This window comes from Terrapene carolina, unplaced genomic scaffold (genome assembly GCF_002925995.2).
Source record: "Terrapene carolina triunguis isolate 2854851 unplaced genomic scaffold, T_m_triunguis-2.0 Scaffold189, whole genome shotgun sequence".
Lineage (NCBI taxonomy): Eukaryota > Metazoa > Chordata > Testudines > Emydidae > Terrapene > Terrapene triunguis.
The window spans coordinates 9,433,879-9,455,621 of NW_020664540.1; the positions used below are offsets into that span (position 1 = coordinate 9,433,879).

A 21,743-nucleotide genomic window follows, 5' to 3' on the forward strand; every position below is an offset into this window, starting at 1 on the left:
CCTGGCTTCACGTTCAAGGACTTGAATTCAGAAGATCTGGGTTCCGTTATTAGCTACAGACTTGCTGCATGACCTTGAGCAAATCACTTGAGCTCTCGGACTCCCTCCGCCCTCCATCATCTGTAAAATGGAGTCAGTACTTCCCTAGCTCACAGAGACGTCGTGAGGTTAAATTCAGAACTGTTAGTGAGACACTCAGTTAAAACAATGATGAGGGCCACAAAAAAACATCTAAACAAACCCACCCTATGGTAGGGCACGTGATCACTAGCATGTGTTTGCACAGGTCACGTTAGCTGTAGCGTCCTTGTTTGGCGGCATACCACAGCCCCTGGCGTTCAGATACACGCAGACCCTGCTTTGCGTGATGGATGGAGGGCTACCTCCAGAGCCTTCTGCAAGACGTGGTGGAGCAAGAAGTCCTTCTGCCTTTGGCGGGGACTGGGTGCGCCCTCAATGCTTTGTAAGTGGGTTCAGGCCTATGCACAAAGTTCTTCTTCCAGAGACCGTGTGTCTAACAGGTCAGTTGTCAGCAAGTGCCTCTTGCCAAGATACTTTTGAATCCCACAACTAAAGTCAAAAAGCCATGGATTTCTTGGAGGTAAAGTCAGGAGCGCCACCAGCTTTTTTGCCGCCCTAGGCGGCGGAAGGTCCTGCCCCCGAAATGCTGCCGCCGACCGGGGCGGCCGAAGATCCGGCCGCTGCCCCCCAAATGTTAGTGCCCTGGGCGACCGCCTAAGTCGCCTAATGGGTTGCGCCGGTCCTGGGTAAAAAGTTATTATCTTGTTGCCGACTCACTGAGCAATACACTTCAGTGGTCACTTCAATGACGCATCAAGCACAGCGTTCCTATGGGGAGCCGGCAGAATTTGCTGAATATAGAGCAAAATTAAAATGTTTGCTATAATAAAAGAGCTGCCTCCTCTTATCTGCACAAGCTAAGGGACATTAGCATTTCAAGGGAGTGCAAAATGTAAGTGAGCTCAACAGGTATGTCCTGTTCATGAGCAAAATCATTGTTTAAATATTAAGGTAAGCACACCCCATTCGGCATATGTTAAGTGCTTTTGCATCTGGTTGCATTGTCATTCATGCCTTCAGTTTAGAGTTTTACACAGACAAATACTTGCTATGCCAACGAGAATCCCTATAATAAGCACATCCATTCTCTCATACATCCTTAGGATGGAAATGCAGGTTGTTTGCAAAACTGTCGTAACCCTGTCTTGAGCAGTGCTGCTGCTGTGATTCATGGAGAAAATATCTGGGTGCTAATCAGCAAGAACAATCACAAGAAATCAAGGCTAGTATATATTTATGAACTTAAGCGAGAAGAACAAAATATATGGCATCTTTTCACGGAGGAGAATGAATGCTCTATTGCTCACTCATAAGATTATTAAATCTGATAAGCAAAAATTATTTGTAGGGCTGTCAAACAAAAGAATTAATCACGATTAATCCCGAGATAAAAATATAATGGTGATTAATTGCCGTTTTGATCGCACTGTTAAATAGAATACCATTTATTTAAATATTTTTGGATGTTTTCTACATTTTCAAATACATTGATTTCAATTACAACACAGAATACAAGTGTACAGTGCTCACCTTATATTATTTTTGTTTATCTTCTTTACAGTGCAAATATTTGTAAACAAAAGAAATAGTATTTTTCAATTCACCTCATACATGTACTGTAGTGCAGTCTCTTTATTGTGAAAGTGCAACTTACAAATGTAGAATTTTTTTTTTACATAACCGCACTCAAAAACAAAACAATGTAAAACTAGAGCCTACAAGTCCACTCAGTCCTACTTCTTGTTCAGCCAATCGCTAAGACAACAAGTTTCTTTACATTTATGGGAGAGAATGCTGCCGGCTTCTTATTTACAATGTCACCCGAAAGTGAGAACAGGCATTTGCATGGCTCTGTTGTATCCGGTGTTGCAAGGTATTTACATGCGAGATATGCTAAACATTTGTATGCCCCTTCATGCTTCGATCACCATTCCAGGGGACATGCTTTCCATGCTGACAGGTTCTGCTCGGTAACGATCCAATCTAAAGCAGTGCGGACAGATGCACGTTCATTTTCATCATCTGAGTCAGATGCCATCAACAGAGGGTTGATCTCCTTTTTTGGTGGTTTGGGTTCTGTAGTTTCCGAATCTGAGTGTTGCTCTTTTAAGACTTCTGACAGCGTGTTCTATACCTCGTCCCTCTCAGATTCTGGACAGCTCTTCAGATTCTTAAACCTTGGGTTGAGTGCTGGAGCGATCTTTAGAAATCTCACATTGGTACCTTCTTTGTGTTTTGTCAAATCTGCAGTGAAAGTGTTCTTAAATTGAACAGCATATGCTGGGTCATCCAAGACTGCCATAACACGAAATACATGGCAGAATGCAGGTAAAACCATGGAGCAGGAGACATACAATTCCCCCCCAAGGAGTTGAGTCAAATTTAATTCACATTTTTTTTAACAAGCATCATCAAAATAGAAGCATGTCCTCTGGAATGGTGGCCGAAGCATGAAGGGGGCATGCAAATGTTTAGCATATCTGGCACACAAGTATCTTGCAATGTCAGCTACAAAAGTCCCATGCAAATGCCAGTTCTCACTTTTAGGTGACTCTGTAAATAAGTGGGCAGCATTATCTTCCGTAAATGTAAACAAACTTGTTCGTCTTAGCGATTGTCTGAACAAGAAGTAGGACTGAGTGGACTTTTAAGCTCTAAAGTTTTACATTGTTTTATTTTTGAGTGCAGTTATGTAACAAAAATTCTACATTTGTAAGTTGCACTTTCATGACAAAGATTGCACTACAGTACTTGTAGCAGGTGAACTGAAAAATACTATTTATCTTCTTTACAGTGCAAATATTTGTAATAAAAAATAATAATATAAAGTGAGCACTGTGCACTTTGTATTCTGTGTTGTAACTGAAATCAATATATTTGAAAATGTAGAAAAACATCCAAAAATGTTTATAATAAATTTAAATGGGTAGTCTATTATTGTTTAACAGTGCGATTAAAACTGCAATTAATCATTATTAATTTTTTAATCCAGTTAATTTGTTTTTAATCGCTTGAGTTAACTGTGATTGACAGCCCTAATTATTTGCAAAAAAATATGCTACTCAAGGAAACATGGGCTACTTTTTGCCACAGCTGTTAGAGCAGTCACACTCACCACAGTTTGGAAGCTGAACTGGGCAGGAGGAGGAATTTAGAAGTAGCATACTAGTAAATTACAAGTGGCTGACAAAAGCCAAGAGGATTCAAGCAGTGCCTGATGCCAGGCTACTCAGAGATCATCACTTTCACTGGAAGTAAAAGGTTTCTCCATGCCAAGTTGCACTATGTTTATTCAGGAGTGACTGATATCTCCTGCTTGAAGGACAGTCCATCTCCTCCATCCTCACAGGCAAGGGTGTCTATAAAACCAACACACAAATTTCTTCTTCAAGTCAAGTCTTTGTCACAATCAATGGCACCGGTCACAATTCAGTCCTGCTGGTTGGTATATTAACGTATTTGGACACACACACACACACACAAATCTAAAATTGAGGGTATTTCTACTGTTGGGTCCTTTTAGCTCAGTCCCCACATCTTACTAACTGATTGGGTAACTTTTAGGATGATCAAAAGCCATTTTCTAATGTGCTTCCACTTGCTCTCAGAACATGAGCAAAATACCGTATCATACATAGTGTGACTTTGCACAGACCACTATAAGAGGGCAAGATTTGTTAAGAAGGGTGGGGAACTGTAGACCAGGGGTTATCAATGCGGGGGGTCATAAACCCATCCCTTTCCAGGGGACCCTGAAACTTTCTGTTGCCACATAGAATCATGGTATGGCAAAGGCCGCGAACCAATGCTTCAGGCTAATCTTAGGAGGCAGTTTCAGTCATGTTCCTACAGTCACCAGATACCGACATGGAAGTCCAGAGGCTTCAACGGTAATCCCTCTTTCGAGAGTGATGTCAGAAGTACCCCACATGATGTACACATAGGCACCTAGAGCCACATCATCCTGAATTCCAGTCACGTAGGACATCACAACCCAAGTAAGGCAGAGGCCTGATCAGTGCTCAGAGGGATGTCTTCACTGTAATCTTCGAGACGTGATACCGACAAGTCAGTACTTTGCATTCTCCTAGCTTAAATAAATAAATAAAAGCTATGCCCCACGTGGTGTTGGGGGGCACTTCTACGCTACTGGAACCATAGCAGGAACAAAGGTGACCTGGCATTTAACTGAGGTACAGATCACTTGTGGTCATTCAAGATACCATGGCTTCCTCCCTGCACGCCAGGAGGGGAGCACTCCCGGAATCCTGGTCGAATCCCATCCCAACAAGAGTCCGTAACTAAATCCGGCCGACTAAACTTTCTCTTGGACCTGGCACCCTCCTTCACTTCCCACCCTACCCGGTCCCGCAGCCAGGCTCCACATTCCAACCCCTTACACGGCTGTATTTCAGGATCACATGAAGCGAGCTCAGCGCAGGCATGTGTATTTGTATTCCCCCACACACACTCCAGGGGATCCTCAGGGATTGGGGGTGGGGATGAGGAATACAGACCTCAGATATTATCACAGTCCCCATTGTGCTTGCCTCATTTCACTTTCTATCTGGAGTCATTTGATTTTAATGGGGCTCCTCCCCTGCTGAATGGCAATGAGCAATTACCCTTCACTTGACCCCATCCCCATCTGGCATTTTAGGCCTGGAGGGAAAACAAGCAGAGGTTAAATGAGATGGTTTCCTGGGAGGCTCAGAGGATCCAGAACCTGAAGCACGGCCAGAGGGTCCATTCTATAGCGTAGCAAAGCAATGACATCTAGAGAGACACAGCATGAGCTGTCTTATTTGGCCCTGAGGAAGTACAGCATAGCAATATCGCACAGCCCCATAGGGATATCTGACACCTGGTCTGTCACCCCCATGATCATTGCCCCTTGCAATGAGCACTTAAAATTCCTTTACAGATACATCATTTGGTTCCTAGCACTAATTCCACACTCCCGAGAGGAGGGCCACAGGAAAGATGCCAGAGCTGCTTAGCCTCACAAGCCTAGGCGTTGAGATGGGCTAGGGTAATGTAACCACTAGATTCCTCCCTCCCTACTATACCCTGAGCGTCCTCGCAGGAGGGACAGGGAATCAGATACAGGGCAACAGCAGCAAGCTGGAGATAAAGGCAGAAATAAAAAGGGGAGGGTGCAGGTGATCCTCACTGCAGCCCCTCTTCCAATGGCCACCCGCTGTTTGGACAGATGTTACAACTTCCCCTCTGCACCTGTGGCTCCGTCACAGCTGTGGGAAGTGTCGGAAGGGCTCAGCACAGCTTCCTGCCTTTTGCCGATGTGCATACAAGACAGGACACATGCCTGCATCCCAGGCTGAAAGGGAGATGGAAGCGCTGTTTGTGTCGGACTGAAAGGAAGTGGTGGGGCAAAAAGGTCTCTAGAGAGGAAAGCTGAACACCACAATAGGCACAACTTTTCACTTAGAATTAACTTGCCGAATTATAAATATTTCCCTTTTCTCAGCTCCCCCTTGGGCTCTCTTATTGCCGCCTCCCAGTTTAAAGACCCCTCTCAATTAAGTGCAGCAGAACCTCATTAATTCATGCTACAACCGGGCAGACTCATCGTAGGTCACTTAGTACAGAAGAACAAGGCCAATGCAGCACAACGTGGACTTCCTTCAGATATTTGTAGAGGGTCGCTGAGCTGTCATGTTTCAGGGCAAATGCCTGCAGTACTCCAGTGACGGTGTTTGAGTGCACTCTGTCACAGGGAAGAACCCCCCCCCCGAAAAGAGCAGAGCCAACTCGTAAGTCTTCACTGAGCAGAGACTTCACTGCGGGTGACTTTTTGGGTGTGAAAATTAGAGCGCATACGAGTGCGATCTTACTGAGGAGCAGAGTTTGGTTTCCAGGCGATACGTTTCACGTAATGCTTCTCAGGAGTAATGGGATGGATTAACGGCAATGCAGTGACTCAGACGAATGCAGAGCATGTGTTCAGCAACTGCTCACAAAAGGCTTTGACCTCTGGGCTTTGCAGAGCCCACAGACCCCGCACCCACCCCCAGACTGGGAGGAACTGGACATGGGAAGGTGCATTTCAGCTTTCATTAAATAGTAGTAGTAAGTTCCTAGCCCTTTTCCCTGGGAAGATCACCTTGGAAATGGAAAAGGATATGAACAATGGCAAGCCAGTTGCTGAAAATAACCAGCAGCTGGATTCCACACCTGCAAGAGGTGGCTGAGAGCCACCTATATATCCTCCCATCACATACCTCTATAGAAAATGAGACCGTGACAGCTGGATGTACCCTACAAATTAACCTCCTTAAAAGTCTTCACGCCTCACTTGTACAATGCAGGGTAGAAACAGCAGAGAGGGAGGAATCAATTATGCTGGGGGCTGGAAACAAGGCAAAAAGGGGTTTTGAAGGCCTGCCTAAAAATGCTATGTTCAGCTTTCCACCCATCAGTACCATCTTACTAAGAAGGGAAATGCTGGGCAGGACACAGGGGCCATGGGACCTTTGGTTTAGATACACGTGGAAACGTCTCACTGTACAGCACCGCTAAGTTCTGCATCAGCAGGAGGCCAGAACTGGAATCCATGATCTCTTGTCTGACAGAAGTAGCAACAGCTGATAAAGGAGGGGTTGCCTAGTCTTTCCCCTGGGCTGCAATAGCAACCTTTCTGTCACTGCTGATTAATGTAAGGAAAGAATTGCAGACATGAATCACACTGGTGTTAATTGTCCGTATAATTATAAAGAACAGATGGAGGAACAGAAGAAATTCAGGGTATAGAAAGCCATTCTGCCAGTGATTCTATTCACTGTGTGATCTCAATAGGTAGGTTGTACATATTCTCTTCTGAATGCAGAGGCTATACTATGAGACTGCTGTATGAACGTGTCCAGCTGGCCAGCTCCTGAATTCCTTCAGGTTCTCACAACTTGTTCATTTTCTTTAATAGCCTCTTTGGACAATGCCTTCGTTCTCCCTTTCTTAGATGGGTGGAGCGAGGATATTTGTAGGTGTCCCTTTAAATTCACTAAGCCCTGGTCTACACTACGGGGTTAGGTCGAATTTAGCCACGTTAGGTCGATTTAAAAATGAATGCGTCCACACAACCAACCCCGTTCCGTCGACCTAAAGGGCTCTTAAAATCAACTTCTGTACTCCTCCCCGATGAAGGGAGTAGCGCTAAAATCGACCTTGCTGGGTCAAATTTGGGGTAGTGCGGATGCAAATCAACGGTATTGGCCTCCGGGAGCTATCCCAGAGTGCTCCATTGTGACCGCTCTGGACAGCACTTTGAACTCCGATGCACTAGTCAGGTACACAGAAAAAGCCCCGGGAACTTTTGAATTTCATTTCCTGTTTGGTCAGCGTGGTGAACTCAGCAGCACAGGTGACCATGCAGTCCCCCCAGAATGTTTCTACGTTCCCCCTATCATCTCCGTCCCGGAGGTTATTGCAGATTAGAAGGCGGAAAAAAACGCACTCACGAAGACATGTTTTCCGAGCTCATGCAGTCCTCCCGCACTGATAGGGCACAGCTTAATGCATGAAGGCATTCAGTGGCAGAGGCCAGGAAAGAATGAAGTGAGCGCGAAGAGCGGAGGCAGGACGTGATGCTGAGGCTAATGGGGGAGCAAACGGACATGATGAAGCGTCTGTTGGGGCTGCAGGAAAGCCAACAAAAGCACAGACCCCACTGCATCCACTGTATAACCGCCTACCCTCCTCCCCATGTTCCATAGCCTCCTCACCCAGACACCCAAGAACGCGGGAGGGGGAAGCTCCGGGCACCCAGCCACTCCACTCCAGAGGATGGCCCAAGCAACAGAAGGCTGTCATTCAAACAGTTTGATTTTTAGCGTGGCTACAATTAACCTTGTCCTTCCCTCCTCCCCCACCCCACCCAGGCTACCTTGGCTGTTATCTCTATCTCTCTCTTTTTTTTTTAAAGTAGTAAAGAAAGAATGCGTGGTTTCAAAACAATAGTTACTTTATTTTAAGGAGGGAGGGTGGTTGGCTTACAGGGAATTAAAATCAACAAAGGGGGCGGGTTTGCATCAAGGAGAAACACACACAACTGTCACACCGAAGCCTAGCCAGTAATGAAACTGGTTTTCAAAGCCTCTCTGATGCGCAGCGTGCCTTGCTGTGCTCTTCTAATCGCCCTGGTGTCTGGCTGCTCAAAATCGGATGCCAGGCAATTTGCCTCAACCTCCCACCCTGCCATAAACATCTCCCCCTTACTCTCTCAGATATTATGGAGCACACAGCAAGCAGCAATAACAATGGGAATGTTGGTTGCGCTGAGGTCTGACCAACAGCGCCAGCGAGCTTTTAAACGTCCAAAGGCACATTCTACCACCATTCTGCACTTGCTCAGCCTATAGTTGAACTGCTCCTTAGTACTGTCCAGGCTTCATGAGCCATGGGAGCAAGGGGTAGGCTGGGGTAGGTGCGACCGCACAGTGGTGCCAGCTGGGAGAGCAGCCTGAGGCAGAAGCCTCCAGCTCGCAACAGCAGCAGTGACAGTGAGCTGAGCGGGCTCCATGCTTGCTTGCCGTGCTATGGCGTCTGCACGGGTAACCCAGGAAAAAGGCACGAAACGATTGTCTGCCGTTGCTTTCACGGAGGGAGGGGCGACTGACGACATGTACCTGAAACCACCCGCGACAATGTTTTTGCCCCATCAGGCATTGGGAGCTTAACCCAGAATTCCAATGGGCAGCGGAGACTGCGGGAACTACGGGATAGCTACCCACAGTGCACCGCTCTGAGTCGATGCTAGCCACGGTAGTGAGGACGCACTCTGCCGACTTAATGCGCTTAGTGTGGACGTACGCAATCGACTGTATAAAATCGATTTCTAAAAATCGACTTATATAAAATCGACCTAATTTTGTAGTGTAGACATACCCTAGGTGAGTGTAAAGGGGTTGTACAGGTCCCTCCTGCTTGAGGGAAAGCTTCCTTCTCTCGTGTTTTTTAAAAGCTAGGCCACATCCCAATCTAACACTCAGAATCCAGTGTCATTTTGTTGCTTACTAGGAACTGCTATTTTAAAGACAAACAATAGGTGAATTACTGTATATTAAACACTGTGTAGCATAATCAGTTGCTTGTTTCAATTTGTAATATTTATTGTAAAGCATTTCAAGCAAATGATCCGTTTGTCACACACATAGTGTTTGTTGCAAAAATTATAGGACATCAAACTCTACCAAAACTATCTGAACAAGCTTGTTGCTCTCTGTCTCCTCTATCCCTCTAAATTTCTTTCCATTCGGGCTTCCAGTGATCTGGCAAATGAAGATGAAATGGACTATGATCCAAATGAGCTCTTGCACAGTGCGGTCGCTCTCTGCCTGCTTCTCTTTGCAGTGTGAAATTGACAGATACTGTGAGCTCGGTTTCACACCATTGCTAAAGTCATTGGTAACTGCTACTGTACAAGTCTAATTAACAAATGTACTCAATCTCACTGCCTCGGGGGAAGTAGCAATGAGACTAGGTGCCTCATTAGCACTTTCAGAGGAAGGTCAATAGTCCGTATGCCCTGGTGGATGTGCACTGGCAGGGCAGTGGGTGACAGTTTTGTTTTCATCATATGCCACATCTTATAAATGAGGTGCAGCTTTGCTACAAATGTGATTTGAATTTTAATCTACTCTGTACACCCCATTCACATCTCCCACCTACTTAGCTCCTGGGGCATTTTGTATCCTTTTTGCTCATTCTGCTGCAGGAGAGAAGAACCTACTCCCAACAAAAACAACAAGGAGTCCTTGTGGCACCTTAGAGACTAACTAATTTCCACTTCCACCTTAATTGAATTGGCCTCGTTAGCACTGACCCCCCGCTTGGTAAGGCAACTCCCATCTTTTCATGTGCTGTAATTATATATACACTGCTTACTGTATTTTTCACTCCATGCATCTGATGAAGTGGGTTTTAGCCCATGAAAGCTTATGCCCAAATAAATCTGTTAGTCTCTAAGGTGCCACAAGGACTCCTAGTTGTTTTTGCTGATACAGACTAACACGGCTACCCCTCTGAAACCTGTCATCCAGCAAGTCTCCGCCTCTCACTTTCTTACCACTCTGCATCAACGGCTCGCTGGCTGCTGTTCTCTAGGCATTCCTAAAGCACCCATCACCACAGCAGCTTAGTGACCAGCACAAAACAGTTTGTTCAACCACCCTGTTCAGAACTTGTAGAGTCTCGCTCGCCATGACATGCGCACACGCAAAATTTGGGCCATCATCCAGGCTCTTCCTAAAGCGGTCTTTCATTCTGACATTCGCAGCAGCTCTACGACAAACCGCTCACCCCAACCTGCATAGAATGTAGACAACTACACCAGCAGCATAATAAAGACTACCCTGAAGTTCCCTTACGTTTTGTAACTACCACCCTCGTCCTCAGATCAAAGCTTCAGACAACTCCCTTCAGACACCCCGATCCCAACACGACTGAAGAGCGTTTGGTTGCCCTTTGGCCACAGCACTTCCATCTAGCAGTGAACCCAAGAGGCTTCGTTTCTGGCAAGTGCTAAATTAGCATCTCCAAAATGAACAAAAGCAAGGCCTGGAGAAGGGAGGAGAAGCAGCTGGGTTGCGATGAACTAACTGCTGTGTCTGCCGGTAATACCCTTTGCCTGACAAGTACAGTGCAGACAGCCTGCGTTGTGGTTGTGGTGGATTTGGAGCTGCTCTGTAATAATTTATGAACACCGTATATTGCCCTGTTTATTGGGATATTTACTGTATGAATTCATTGGGCTAACTCGATAGACAGCTGTCTGGAGAAACAGGCAGGAAGGAAAAGAATGGCTCAAAATAGCCACCTCTGAGCAAATACTTGAGAGATGCTACAGGACAATGCCAGAACTACTAACTTTGATGATTTCACCTCCCTTTCCAGCCAACCTGCCAAACTGGCTTAGATCAGGAAGGGTTCAAAGCCCAGGAACAAGAAGAACAAAAGTACAATAGCAGGGTTTAAAAAGGGACTCAGAGAAAGGGGGAACCAGACTGAGATGCAGGCACCTGCTGGGGTGTCTGGGGCAGTCAGGCCTGCGCACGTTGCCATCAGAGGACGGTAAGCCTTTAGATAAGCCAGGCGTGTATGCAGCCTGTGTTATTTTAAAAAACAAAACCACACACCTTTTCTTCTCTAAGTGATTTGTTCCTACTTCTAAAACAAACAATGCTTTGTTTTAAAAAGGCTGTCTGGTCAGTATACACCACTGGCCACAGATTCCCAAAGGAAAGAACTGCGCATGCACAAACTCAGTCAGACTTGCAGGATAAGAACGGCTGGTACAGCAGACCCGGGCCTGATCCAGGAGTGGGGGAATTACAAAAGTCCACCGCAGAGGAGCTAAAGGCCTGAGGAGATGCACGGGGAGAGACCAGAACGGGAAAATGTATCCGTGCCTTACCTGAAAATTTCCTTTGTTGAAATAATGAGGTCCACAGATCCGAGACACTGGGTCTCTGCTCAGGAAGGGGACAGAGATGCAGCTAGCCCTGCAATTGTGACAGTGGCATCCCTCGACATACAGTCAAATATCTGTATACTTATATGGACCCCTTCACGGTGCTATGAGAGCGCTATGTAGCAATCCAGCCACAGAAGTCTTGAAAGATCTTCTTGAAGTTTAAGAAAAAACAGCCAATATTTTAGAAAATGAATTAAAAGTAGCTTCAGGTACATCACCTGCCTCTGCAAATATCTTCTGGCTTTGCAATCACATTCTTTTTTTGCCAAATAATTTCCCTCTCCCTTGTTGCTTTTTAAAGACCCAAACAAAACAAGCGAGCAGAGAGTGAAACTGACTACATACCCAATGCTGACAAATTCACAAAGCAAACTAAAATTGAGATACAAATCTGAGTTGGCAACACTGAAAGATGATGGAGGAAAGGGGGGGAATGTAACAAAAATACGTTTGAAAAAGTGTTCAGACAGCAGCGGGTATGATTTTTAAACTGACAGGACCAAATTCTCTAGTGGTTTAAAACGGGCACTGCTCCACTGAAGTTAGTGGAACTGTGCCAGGTTTGCACTAGCAGAGAATTTTGCCCACATTGGCCCTCTAAATATTTAGCTTCACCCCAGCCATTTAGTTTCAGAAGGTGTCCATTTAATCAACATGCAACTAATGATGTTCTCCACTACAATGCCAAATGCTTTTAAAATGATACTGCTAGCACAAGTGCTGAAATTTAATAGGATTGCTCCTTGATCTGATAACCCCAGCATCCAGATCGGCAGATTGCATTATACACCAGACTATTTTCTCTAATGCTAACTCCCCCCCCCCCCCACACACACACGCCTTGCTTTTCCCAAGGTTTAAAAATTATGCTAACAATAAGCAAATACAGCATGACCAGATGCCTTCATGGTCAGAAGGTTCATTGTTTAAAAAGCTTCAGTTTAAAATCCAAAAGATTGCTAACAGATGCAGTTTTTGGCTGGAGACTGGGAAAACCTCTCTTAAACAAAAGAGTGTGTTGTGATTGGAACTAAAAAGGGAATTACCTTTAAAGATAAGAACTACAAACATTTCCTATTGAAAAACACCCCCAGCCATGTAAACAGCCATTTTCTGTAACTAGCAGTGAGAAAAGTTAAAATATCATCTGCAGAATGCTGCATCTGGCATAATATTTCAACCTGTTGTAACAACAACAATTGTAGGCATATTCAGGATGCAAACAGGCCGTGAAATGTTTTTCATTCAACCCAGATGACTAAACAGGGCAAAATTCCAAGTGATTTTTTTTTTTAATATCATCTTTGTCAGTCTCCAGTACCACAGTGAAAATGGTTTTCAAGTGAAGGAGATACAGATATCTCGCCAAACTACCTAAATGAGCCACCGGATAAAGATATGAACACAATTGTTAACCAGAATATGAAGATCCCCAGAGATACAGGTGAAAGGCACTTAGGAAAAAAAGGCCATTTGGCTGGGGGAAGGGGAATCATTTGAGAATCATCACTTTTCTATTTACCCCATTCTTCTTCAAAATCTTCTCTGCACTTAGTGGTTTCCAATTTATACTACAGTAGAATCCAGACTTTAGATTTTAGATTTCAAATGTAGGCTTTAATTGCACTGTTCAATATTTCACTTATTTGCACCTGATATTAATTGCACTAAGATGTCTTTGCACTTTTAAAAATCACATTACTAATACTGCTCTGAGTCGTACCGTCTCTTCAGCTTATGTTTCATTCCTTCCCAACCCCCACTCTGCTTTTACAAATGTTGTAGGTGACCAGAGAGCTAGCTTTAAAAAGTCATAGCGCTACTGTATTTGTTACAGCAGATTCTAGCTAGCAGCCCATTCCACATGGTTGTGTGAGAGAGATCAGGTTCTGCATGAAGCCTGCATTTCCCCATCTGACTTGGGAGCTCTTCAACAGTCTGAAGTTTGTACTTCAGCTGAAATGAGCCATGACGTTTTGCCAAAAAACTTAAAAGCTGGACTCGCTCCCCTCCCTCCCCACACTTTCTAGCAATGTCCTTTCTAGGAGTAAGGGAACATCAGAGAAGAAAGTGTTTTAGATTAGTTATAAAACAAGTCTTTGTCCGATAATATTACTTTTAAATTTGTATTTTATCCTTCTGTTGATGCACCTCCGTTTCCTCTTTTCCCTTCTTTATTGTAGCCATACACTGGACTGACAACTTCAAAGGATCTTTCTACAATAATCCTTAAATCCCTTTCCCGATCCGAGTGCTGCACGACTGTTCTATTTAATGCATGCTCCACTCCCTTTTTGGGTCACTGCCCACAGGCTTGCTATTGTACATAACATGGCTTTTTCTTTTTTTCCCTCCCCTACATGGCTCTCATTAAATAATCAATTCAAATCCCTCTAAGTCAGGTTGCTTTGTTTCTCATCGGCTGCCATCTTGTGATACTTTCAGCACCATCAGTTTAAGAATCAAAGCAGCCAGTTGTGAGAGAGCCAGAAAACCCTGTGAATCCAATATGGTGGCTACAGCTGCTGCAAGTCAGGAGGAGCATCTGCTGCACTGGGACTGTCATGCGGCAAGGTTGTGTGGGTACCGATAAGATCATGCAAAGCCTTGCTCCCACCCCAAGGGTTACACCTCAGCTTTCCAGTGAGGGCGCAGTGCAGTCTCACATCATGTCATTCAGATGAGCCTGTCATGTACACGCTGCACAGTGACTGATCTGAAGCCGAAGTCTGTAGGTTGAAGACAACCCCTCGGAAAATTAGGCCATCAATGCCAGTCTACATCTGCTAACTCTCCCCTCCCCACCCTTCAAATATAAAAGTTAAGGGTTTCGTGAGTGTCTGAGCGTCCTGAGCCTCCGTTTGCCAGAAGCTGGGAATGGGTGTCACATTCCTGTCACAGAAGCCAGCGTTCTCAGGGCTCTGAAATGCTCCAGCCTCTTTTTTTTTTTTTTTTAATGCTGTGGTAGTTGACAAAAGTCTTGGCACATCTGTTGGTGCTTCATTGTTTTGTGCACACGTGACTTTGAAGGGGGTATCACATGCCTTTGTGACTCTAGTGCAAACCAATACCTCCTCAACAGCTGCCACAGTCCACATCCAGGGTCCCATGGCATAGCAGAGTCCTCCATAGGCCAGTGCCTTTCAGGCCAAAACAGATTCCAGCTACAACTGAAGATACTGCTATGTTGCAGCTGGAGGTGCGATTTCTGGCTTGGGTAGATGCATCTGTGCTAGCTTTGATTGCGCTACTGTGCTAACAATAGCAGAGTAGCTGCAGTGGCCCAGGTGGTGGCACAGGCTAGCCACCTGAATAGATGATAAAGGTCTCACCTGGAGTTGTATAAAGGCGCCACCCAGGCCACCACAGGTACACTGCTATTTTTAGAATGCTAGCTTAATCAGAGCTAGTGTGGGTACATCTACCCAAACCGGGATTTACAGATCCTGCTGCAGCGTACACATACCCTTAGAAGGTGGAGTGGAGTTAGGGCTTAAAGTAAGGCCCAGTTATTGCAGGGTGATGCAACTTCATTCATTTGCAGAAGCTTTAGGACTCAGACAGCATGTTTAAATTACAGTGTTCAGGGACAGGAGGTTGCGCCACAGTAAATCCATGAGAATTATCTCCAATCTGAGAATATATGTGACCATGGCTCGAGCATGGACTTCTGGGTTTTGGACCCTGAAAAGACAGGTGATTTGGAAGTAAACCCCAAAGGGGAGGAGGTCACTGACGATGCACTGTCTATTCACAGACGGCTACTTTGAGACGTGCACTGCCTCGCTGCTCTCTCTGAGGAGGGTTGATTGCTAGTGAGCCCTGTTTTGGTCCTGTCTGCAACTGTGAACATCTAACCCTACTTCAAGTCAGAGCAGAGAAGCAGCACCGAATAAAAGGAAGATGGGGGACCCTAGAAATGGGGAGCCCATACTTAGGAATTGCCATACTAGGTCAGCCCCAAACACCATCTAGTCCAGTATCTGGTCTCTGACAGTAGCCAGCACCATCAAAGACAGGTGCAAGAGCTGCCATAGTTGACAATCATGAACCTATCTGGCCAAGAAGTGTATCAGCTTAATTCAGTCAGACAATGCTGGAGCCAATCTCATTGGCTCCAGGCAGGAGACAGTGTTAAATTACATTTTAGTTGTTGCAGACAACGACTTGCTATTAAATCATAAAATTCAACATATTCTGAGTTTTTAAAGTCACGTGACTACCTTGGCCACTCTGATTGCGCTTAGCAATTTAAGGCGACCTAGGTAAGCCCCAGTCCTAATCCATGGAGTATCCCTTCCCCTGCTGAAAAACAGAATGTGTTTCTATCTAGAGAATATCAGAGACCTTTCAACTTTTTGCTGAGGAGCCAGATATTCGAGACTAGCATGTAGATGGTTTGCATTTATTTTTTTAAAATACACAAGCGAGATTTCTAACAAAGCGGCTGATCAGAATCAACAATTCTGTTTAGATTGTTTACCTGCAATCCTCACCATGAAATCTCAACGCCTAAGGCATCCCAGATATAAAACGGTCTCTACTGAATTATTTTAAAACATGTGAAATTTCTTCCTTCTAGAACAGTGGTCTCCAACCTTTTTACCCACAAGATCACTTTTTGAACTTAAGATCAATTTAGGATCTACCTCGCCCCTTTCCCAAGACCCTGCCCCTTCCCCAAGGCCCCGCCCTGCTCACCCTATTCCCCCCTCCCTCCGTCTCTCGCTGTCCCCCACCCTCACTCACTTTCACCAGGCTGGGGCAGGGGGTTGGGGTTGGGAGGTGGTGCAGGCTCAGGGCTGGGGCTGAGGGGTTCGGAGTGTGGGAGGGGGCTCCAGGCTGAGCCTGGGGCAGGGGGTTGGGGTGCAGGAGTGAGGCGAGCAAGCTCTGGGAGGGAGTTTGGGTGCAGGCGTCATATGGTCACACTGCATCTAATCTCATAGAATCCACTGGACATTTCATGAGTTTTACTTATTAGTGTCATTTGTGGTTTATAGATCCAAAATCCTTCAGGGATTGTCACAAATCAATGCAACATTCTCAAAGGTGGGGTGTGCATTGGCTGAACCTGGGGCAGGGGGGTTGGGGTGCAGGAGTGAGGGGTGCAAGCCCTGGGAGGGAGTTTGGGTGCAGGAGGGGGCTCCAGGCTGGGGCAGAGTGTTGGGGTGCAGGAGGGGGCTGTGGCAGGGGATTGGGATGTGGGAGGGAGCTCTGGGCTGGGGTGCAGGAGGGGGTGTGAAGTGTAGGCTCTGGCCGGGAGGCACTTACTACAGGCAGCTCCCAGTCAGCGGCGCAGCGGGGCTTAGGCAGGCTGCCTGCCATGGCCCCACACCGCTCCTGGAAGCGGCTGGCTGCTGCCACATTTCTGCGTGCAGCCTCTGGGGCGGAGGGGGGCAGCGGGTCTCTGTGCGCTGCCTGGGCCGCCCCTGCAGCTCCCATTGGCCGGTTCCCTGCCTGAGCCCCGCTGCACTGCCGGACTTTTAGCGGCCCGGAGATTGCGATCGATGGGCCGAGGCTCCACGATCGACTGGTGGGTGACCACTGTTCTAGAATCTATACCTACCCGTTAAAAGCATTTGTATGTACAATTTCAGTCATTTTAGTGATAGAGGGATGGGAAAAACTGCAGCATTTATTCCCTCCCTCAGATCTACTACATGCTACTATTTACTTGGAAAGAAGATTCCTCACATACTCTGTGGCTAACCCAGACAGTCAGGGTTGTCACATGTTCAGAGTGGGGGTGTATAAGAACCACCAGATTAGGGAGGACAGCAGGGTACCTGAACGTAACCCAGGATTGCTGCAATCCGATTGCTCCACAGGATTACATTTTTAAGACCCAATATATTTCTGTGATCAGTTACTTTAAAAATCCTTGTGAAGTCAAACTGTTACACACAATTTGTAAAGCGTGCATGTGCTGGAACAGGGAAAGAAGAGAGTACGTTAGTCCCAGCAAAACCATACTCCAACAGATTAGATAACACGTAGGCTCCATACACCATATAATTATAGGGCTGTGCTTGATTTAAGACTTAATTGCTCCTGTGCTTATCCAGATGTGCCTGTGTATGACACCATCAAACCTGGAGGCAGTGATGAACCAGCATTTTCTTCTTGTTGTCTTGCTGGTTAAGAACTATGCCTATTCATTTGTTAACTTCTCTTCTCCTCTCAAATTTAAACCAGAGACATTTTAGTCCTATTGTATGATAGATTTCAATGTTATTCACTAGAGGCTTCAAACTTAATCCTACAAGAGCAGTATAAGCCTTCTGTTGGCCTAACATCACGAAGGAAAGAGTTGGTGCCATTGAATAGTATACAATATCAGTGTTATGCCTTTAAAAAGAGAGAGGATGCAATTTATGAGAGGACCCCAGAAATCTCTGGTATTTCAGGGCCAACTTTTACAGCAAGGTTGAAAAATTACTGGTATGCCATGGATCCACCACATTACTGCTGGCACAGGTGAGGAGTCCAGTTGTCAAATTCCATGACCCCTGGCATTCTAGAACTCCATGGCCAGACATGAGCTCGCCACCTCAAGATTTAACCCTTTCAGGGACCTTCTCTATAAAGCATTGTCCAAAAGTGGGGAAAAAAACAAAAACAAAACAACATGTTTGGGTGCATCGCTGAGCCCTGGAAGCCACCACTGGAGGGGAGTTTTATGTAACAAGTAGAAGAATTTGTCTCCCTAACAAAAAGAAGTTGTTAGGGACGCATGGACACTCATTTTTAACCCACTAGCATCATGGGCTCAAAAACATCTAAGACTGTACTCTGCTTAGAGGAGACCACCCACAACAAAGGGGTGTAGCAGAATTCCTGCCCAGATGGTTTAAATCCTAGGTGCCTTAGAAACACCAGACACACGGTATGAGCTGCAAGTAGACCACTATCTTATATCGGATCAGACCCGTCTCTCTCTCAGCACATCTGAACTCTGGCAGCTCTCCTCAGTTTAAAATTACAGGGAGGGGAGGGTCCGTGGGGGGAGAGAGGAAAAGGTTAGTGAGCTCTGTTGTGAATCCAAAACTCCCCAGGGTGAACCCATCCCTAGATTTGACTTGCCGCACTCATTACTGAGCTAGCACTTTAAAGCCGTGTCAGTACAAAGTACAAGAGGATAACTGGGGAGGAGGGGTCGGAGAGAAGAAGAGAGATTCATCATCTAACCCAGGGGTGGGCAAATTTTTTGGCCCGAGGGCCACATTGGGGTTGCAAAACTGTATGGAGGGCCAGGTAGAGAAGGCTGTGCCTCTCCAAACAGCTTGCCCCCCCCCATCCAACCCCTCCCAGTTCCCACTCACTCATTGCCCCCTCAGAACCCCCTACCCATCCAACCCCCTCCCACTCCTTGTCTCCTGACTGCCCTGACCCCTATCCACACCCTGACAGGCCCCCCCATGCTTATCCAACCCTCCATTCCCCATCCTCTGACCATAACCCCCCCCCAGAACCTCCGCCCATCCAGCCACCCCCTGCTCTCTGTCCCCCCGAGACCCCTCTCCCCTTATCCAACCCCCCGGCCCCAGCCCCCTTACCATGCCGCTCAGAGCAGCATGTCTGGCCGCCGCGCTGCCCGGCCGGAGCCAGACATGCTGCCGCGCTGCGCTGCAGGAGCTCGCAGCCCTACCGCCCAGAGCGCTGCCCACGCGGCGGCGTAGCTACGGGGGAAAGGGGACAGCAGGGGAGGGGCTGGGGGTGAGCCTCCCCAGCCGGGAGCTCAAGGGCCGGGCAGGACGGTCCCGCGGGCTGGATGTGGCCAGCGGGCCATAGTTTGCCCACCTCTGATCTGACCAGTGTGAGGAATGAGTTAATGCACTGAATAAATCATGGGCCACCAGAACATTAGGCTAACGAACACGAGTAGGACGAGAAGATGGCTGTTGGGAAGAAAAGGGGGAAAAGTTTTTTTTAAAATGCCTTAGTGGCATCATTTCAAGGGCATGAAGTTGTCTTTCCCTTCCCCTCCCCTCCCAATGCCACGATTAATGGCAACTGTGGTGGGGAGTGATCAGGTCAATAGAAGAGCTATTTAAGTGATGGCGCTATATTTTGTAACATCACTTCAAAGCCAGCCTCCTCCCTTCTCAGTTTTATAAGTTGTTCAGTTGTTAGAAGACAATATCATTATTATTGAAAACAAAACAGCTCTTTGACTGCCCTTACCCTGCAATGCTGGTTACCTGGAGCAGCTACATTAGAAATATAGCTGTATCTCACTTATACTCCATTTTCTAACAGGAAATTTAATAGCACTAGCAGATGTGCTCATGCCACTAGTGCGTAAATTTGAACTTTGCATTTGTGTGCCCATTAGGAGGGCATCAAGATTTCACTCCATCAGACGTGGAAAATGCAGCCAGTGCCGTATCGTATCTGGATTCTATTGTGCCCACAGGCCAATTAACACGGCTTCAGCCAATTTCTTTATTAATGAATTGGTGATTTAATGACAGTCTTGGTCTTTTATCAGAGTCACTTTATTTTAATTCTGTAGAACCCTATTGGCTTTATCCCTTTTTAGTTCTAGAAGATTTCAGTGTAAGATATGTGGGGGCCATCAATCACCTGGAAGATGACAAACTTCATATTGAAAGCAGTCAGGTATACAATTTATATTCAGTCTTGTTTGGACTATACCTTACCATCTCACCCTTTATGCCCTATAAAACTTCCCACCCACCTACTGTACAGCGGATTTTTCCAGGTCTTCCATAATGCAGCCAGTGTTTACTTCAACATTTTTTGGAGAAAGGGAGATCATTCTCTGTCTCGTAACACAAGACCAAGGGGACATTCAATTAAATTAAAAGGTGGCAAATTCAAAACTGATGGAAAAAACTCTTTCAAACAATGTGTAATTAGACTGTGGAACTCACCGACACTGGAAGTCATTGAGTCCAAGAACAAGATTCTACAAAGAGACTAATTATTCTTGATAGCCATATGACAGCAAAACTTTGAAAGGAATATTAAACCTCAGACTTCGGGGCTTAAGCCAGTCGCTAACAAGAAACCCGAAAGAGACCTAGCCTCAGGGGCAGATTAACCACATTTGCCTACTGGGGGGTTCCTACACTGCCCTCCAAAGCATCCGGTGATGGCCACTGCCAGAGACCGGATACTAGACTAGATGAACCTCAGGTCTGATCCAGTCTGGAATTCCTATATTTTTGCAATACTAATCTCAAATTCATATTCAAGTCAGCAGGTTTTGAGAATGAAAACAGAAAGCTATTTCAACAGAGCCTGCCATCGTGAAAAATCAGGACTGGATTCTTGGGACCACCCTCTGACGGCTGGTGGAGCTGCAGATCACAACAGCAGTGCAAAGGCGGGTAGGGGAGAGTACAACTGTTGTGTGAATAATTCAGCAGAAACTCTTCTAGCCAAGAGCAAGAGACTTCAACACTGTAAAGTTTCCGCCCCACTCCTGCCTGGCTAGAAAGATGTTTGTGGCAATTTCAAGACCTTGGAGGGAGGGATAGCTCAGTGGTTTGAGCATTGGCCTGCTAAACCCAGGGTTATGAGTTCAATCCTTGAGGGGATCACTTAGGGATCGGGGCAAAAATCTGTCTGGGAATTGGGCCTGCTTTGAGCAGGGGGTTGGAGTAGATAACCTTCTAAAGTCCCTTCCAACCCTGATATTCTACAATTCTCATCGGGGGAGGAGGGGGAGTGAGATCTATATTTAATTGGGGGAGGGCAGGGGGTCAAACATCCTTTACACTGAAGTCTTCTAGAACTTAAAAGGGATAAAAAACCATTAGAGTCCTACAGAAATAGATCAGAGTTTGTAGAAGTTACTCTAAAATACTAAAGAATTTAGCAGGCAGGAAGATGCTTTCTATATTTTTTTCCTGAGACATTCTCTAGTACTCCATAAAACAGATGCATTCTTATTCAACCCTACGGGATGATTCAACAAGCCCTATAGAAAGGTTACTGCTTTCTAATAAATTTTAGAGAACTTTTCCAGAAAATAAGGAATATAGAAGACAAACCCACATCCATTTCTCTCTCACACACAGAACCAAAGTCTCTTACTTTTTTCTTACTGCAGTAGATCTGCCATTTCTTTTCTGCCGGAAGTGCAAACATGGCTTCTCGGTGTTTGTCTGTGAGGTCAAGTTCATCCTAGGGGCAAAAACACAAA

The 21,743-nt window shown here is 45.9% G+C and overlaps 1 protein-coding gene across 2 annotated transcripts in view; it reads right to left on the bottom strand.

Moving 5' to 3' along the window:
• The window catches only part of DAAM1 (dishevelled associated activator of morphogenesis 1), a 179,292-nt gene that overhangs the window by 67,779 nt on the left and 89,770 nt on the right, over positions 1-21,743 (bottom strand). For both annotated transcript variants that reach the window (XM_024214645.3, XM_024214644.3), the window contains exon 3: positions 21,635-21,724. In XM_024214645.3, coding sequence (XP_024070413.1) covers positions 21,635-21,724 — 90 coding nt within the window. The remainder of the gene's footprint in view (positions 1-21,634; positions 21,725-21,743) is intronic.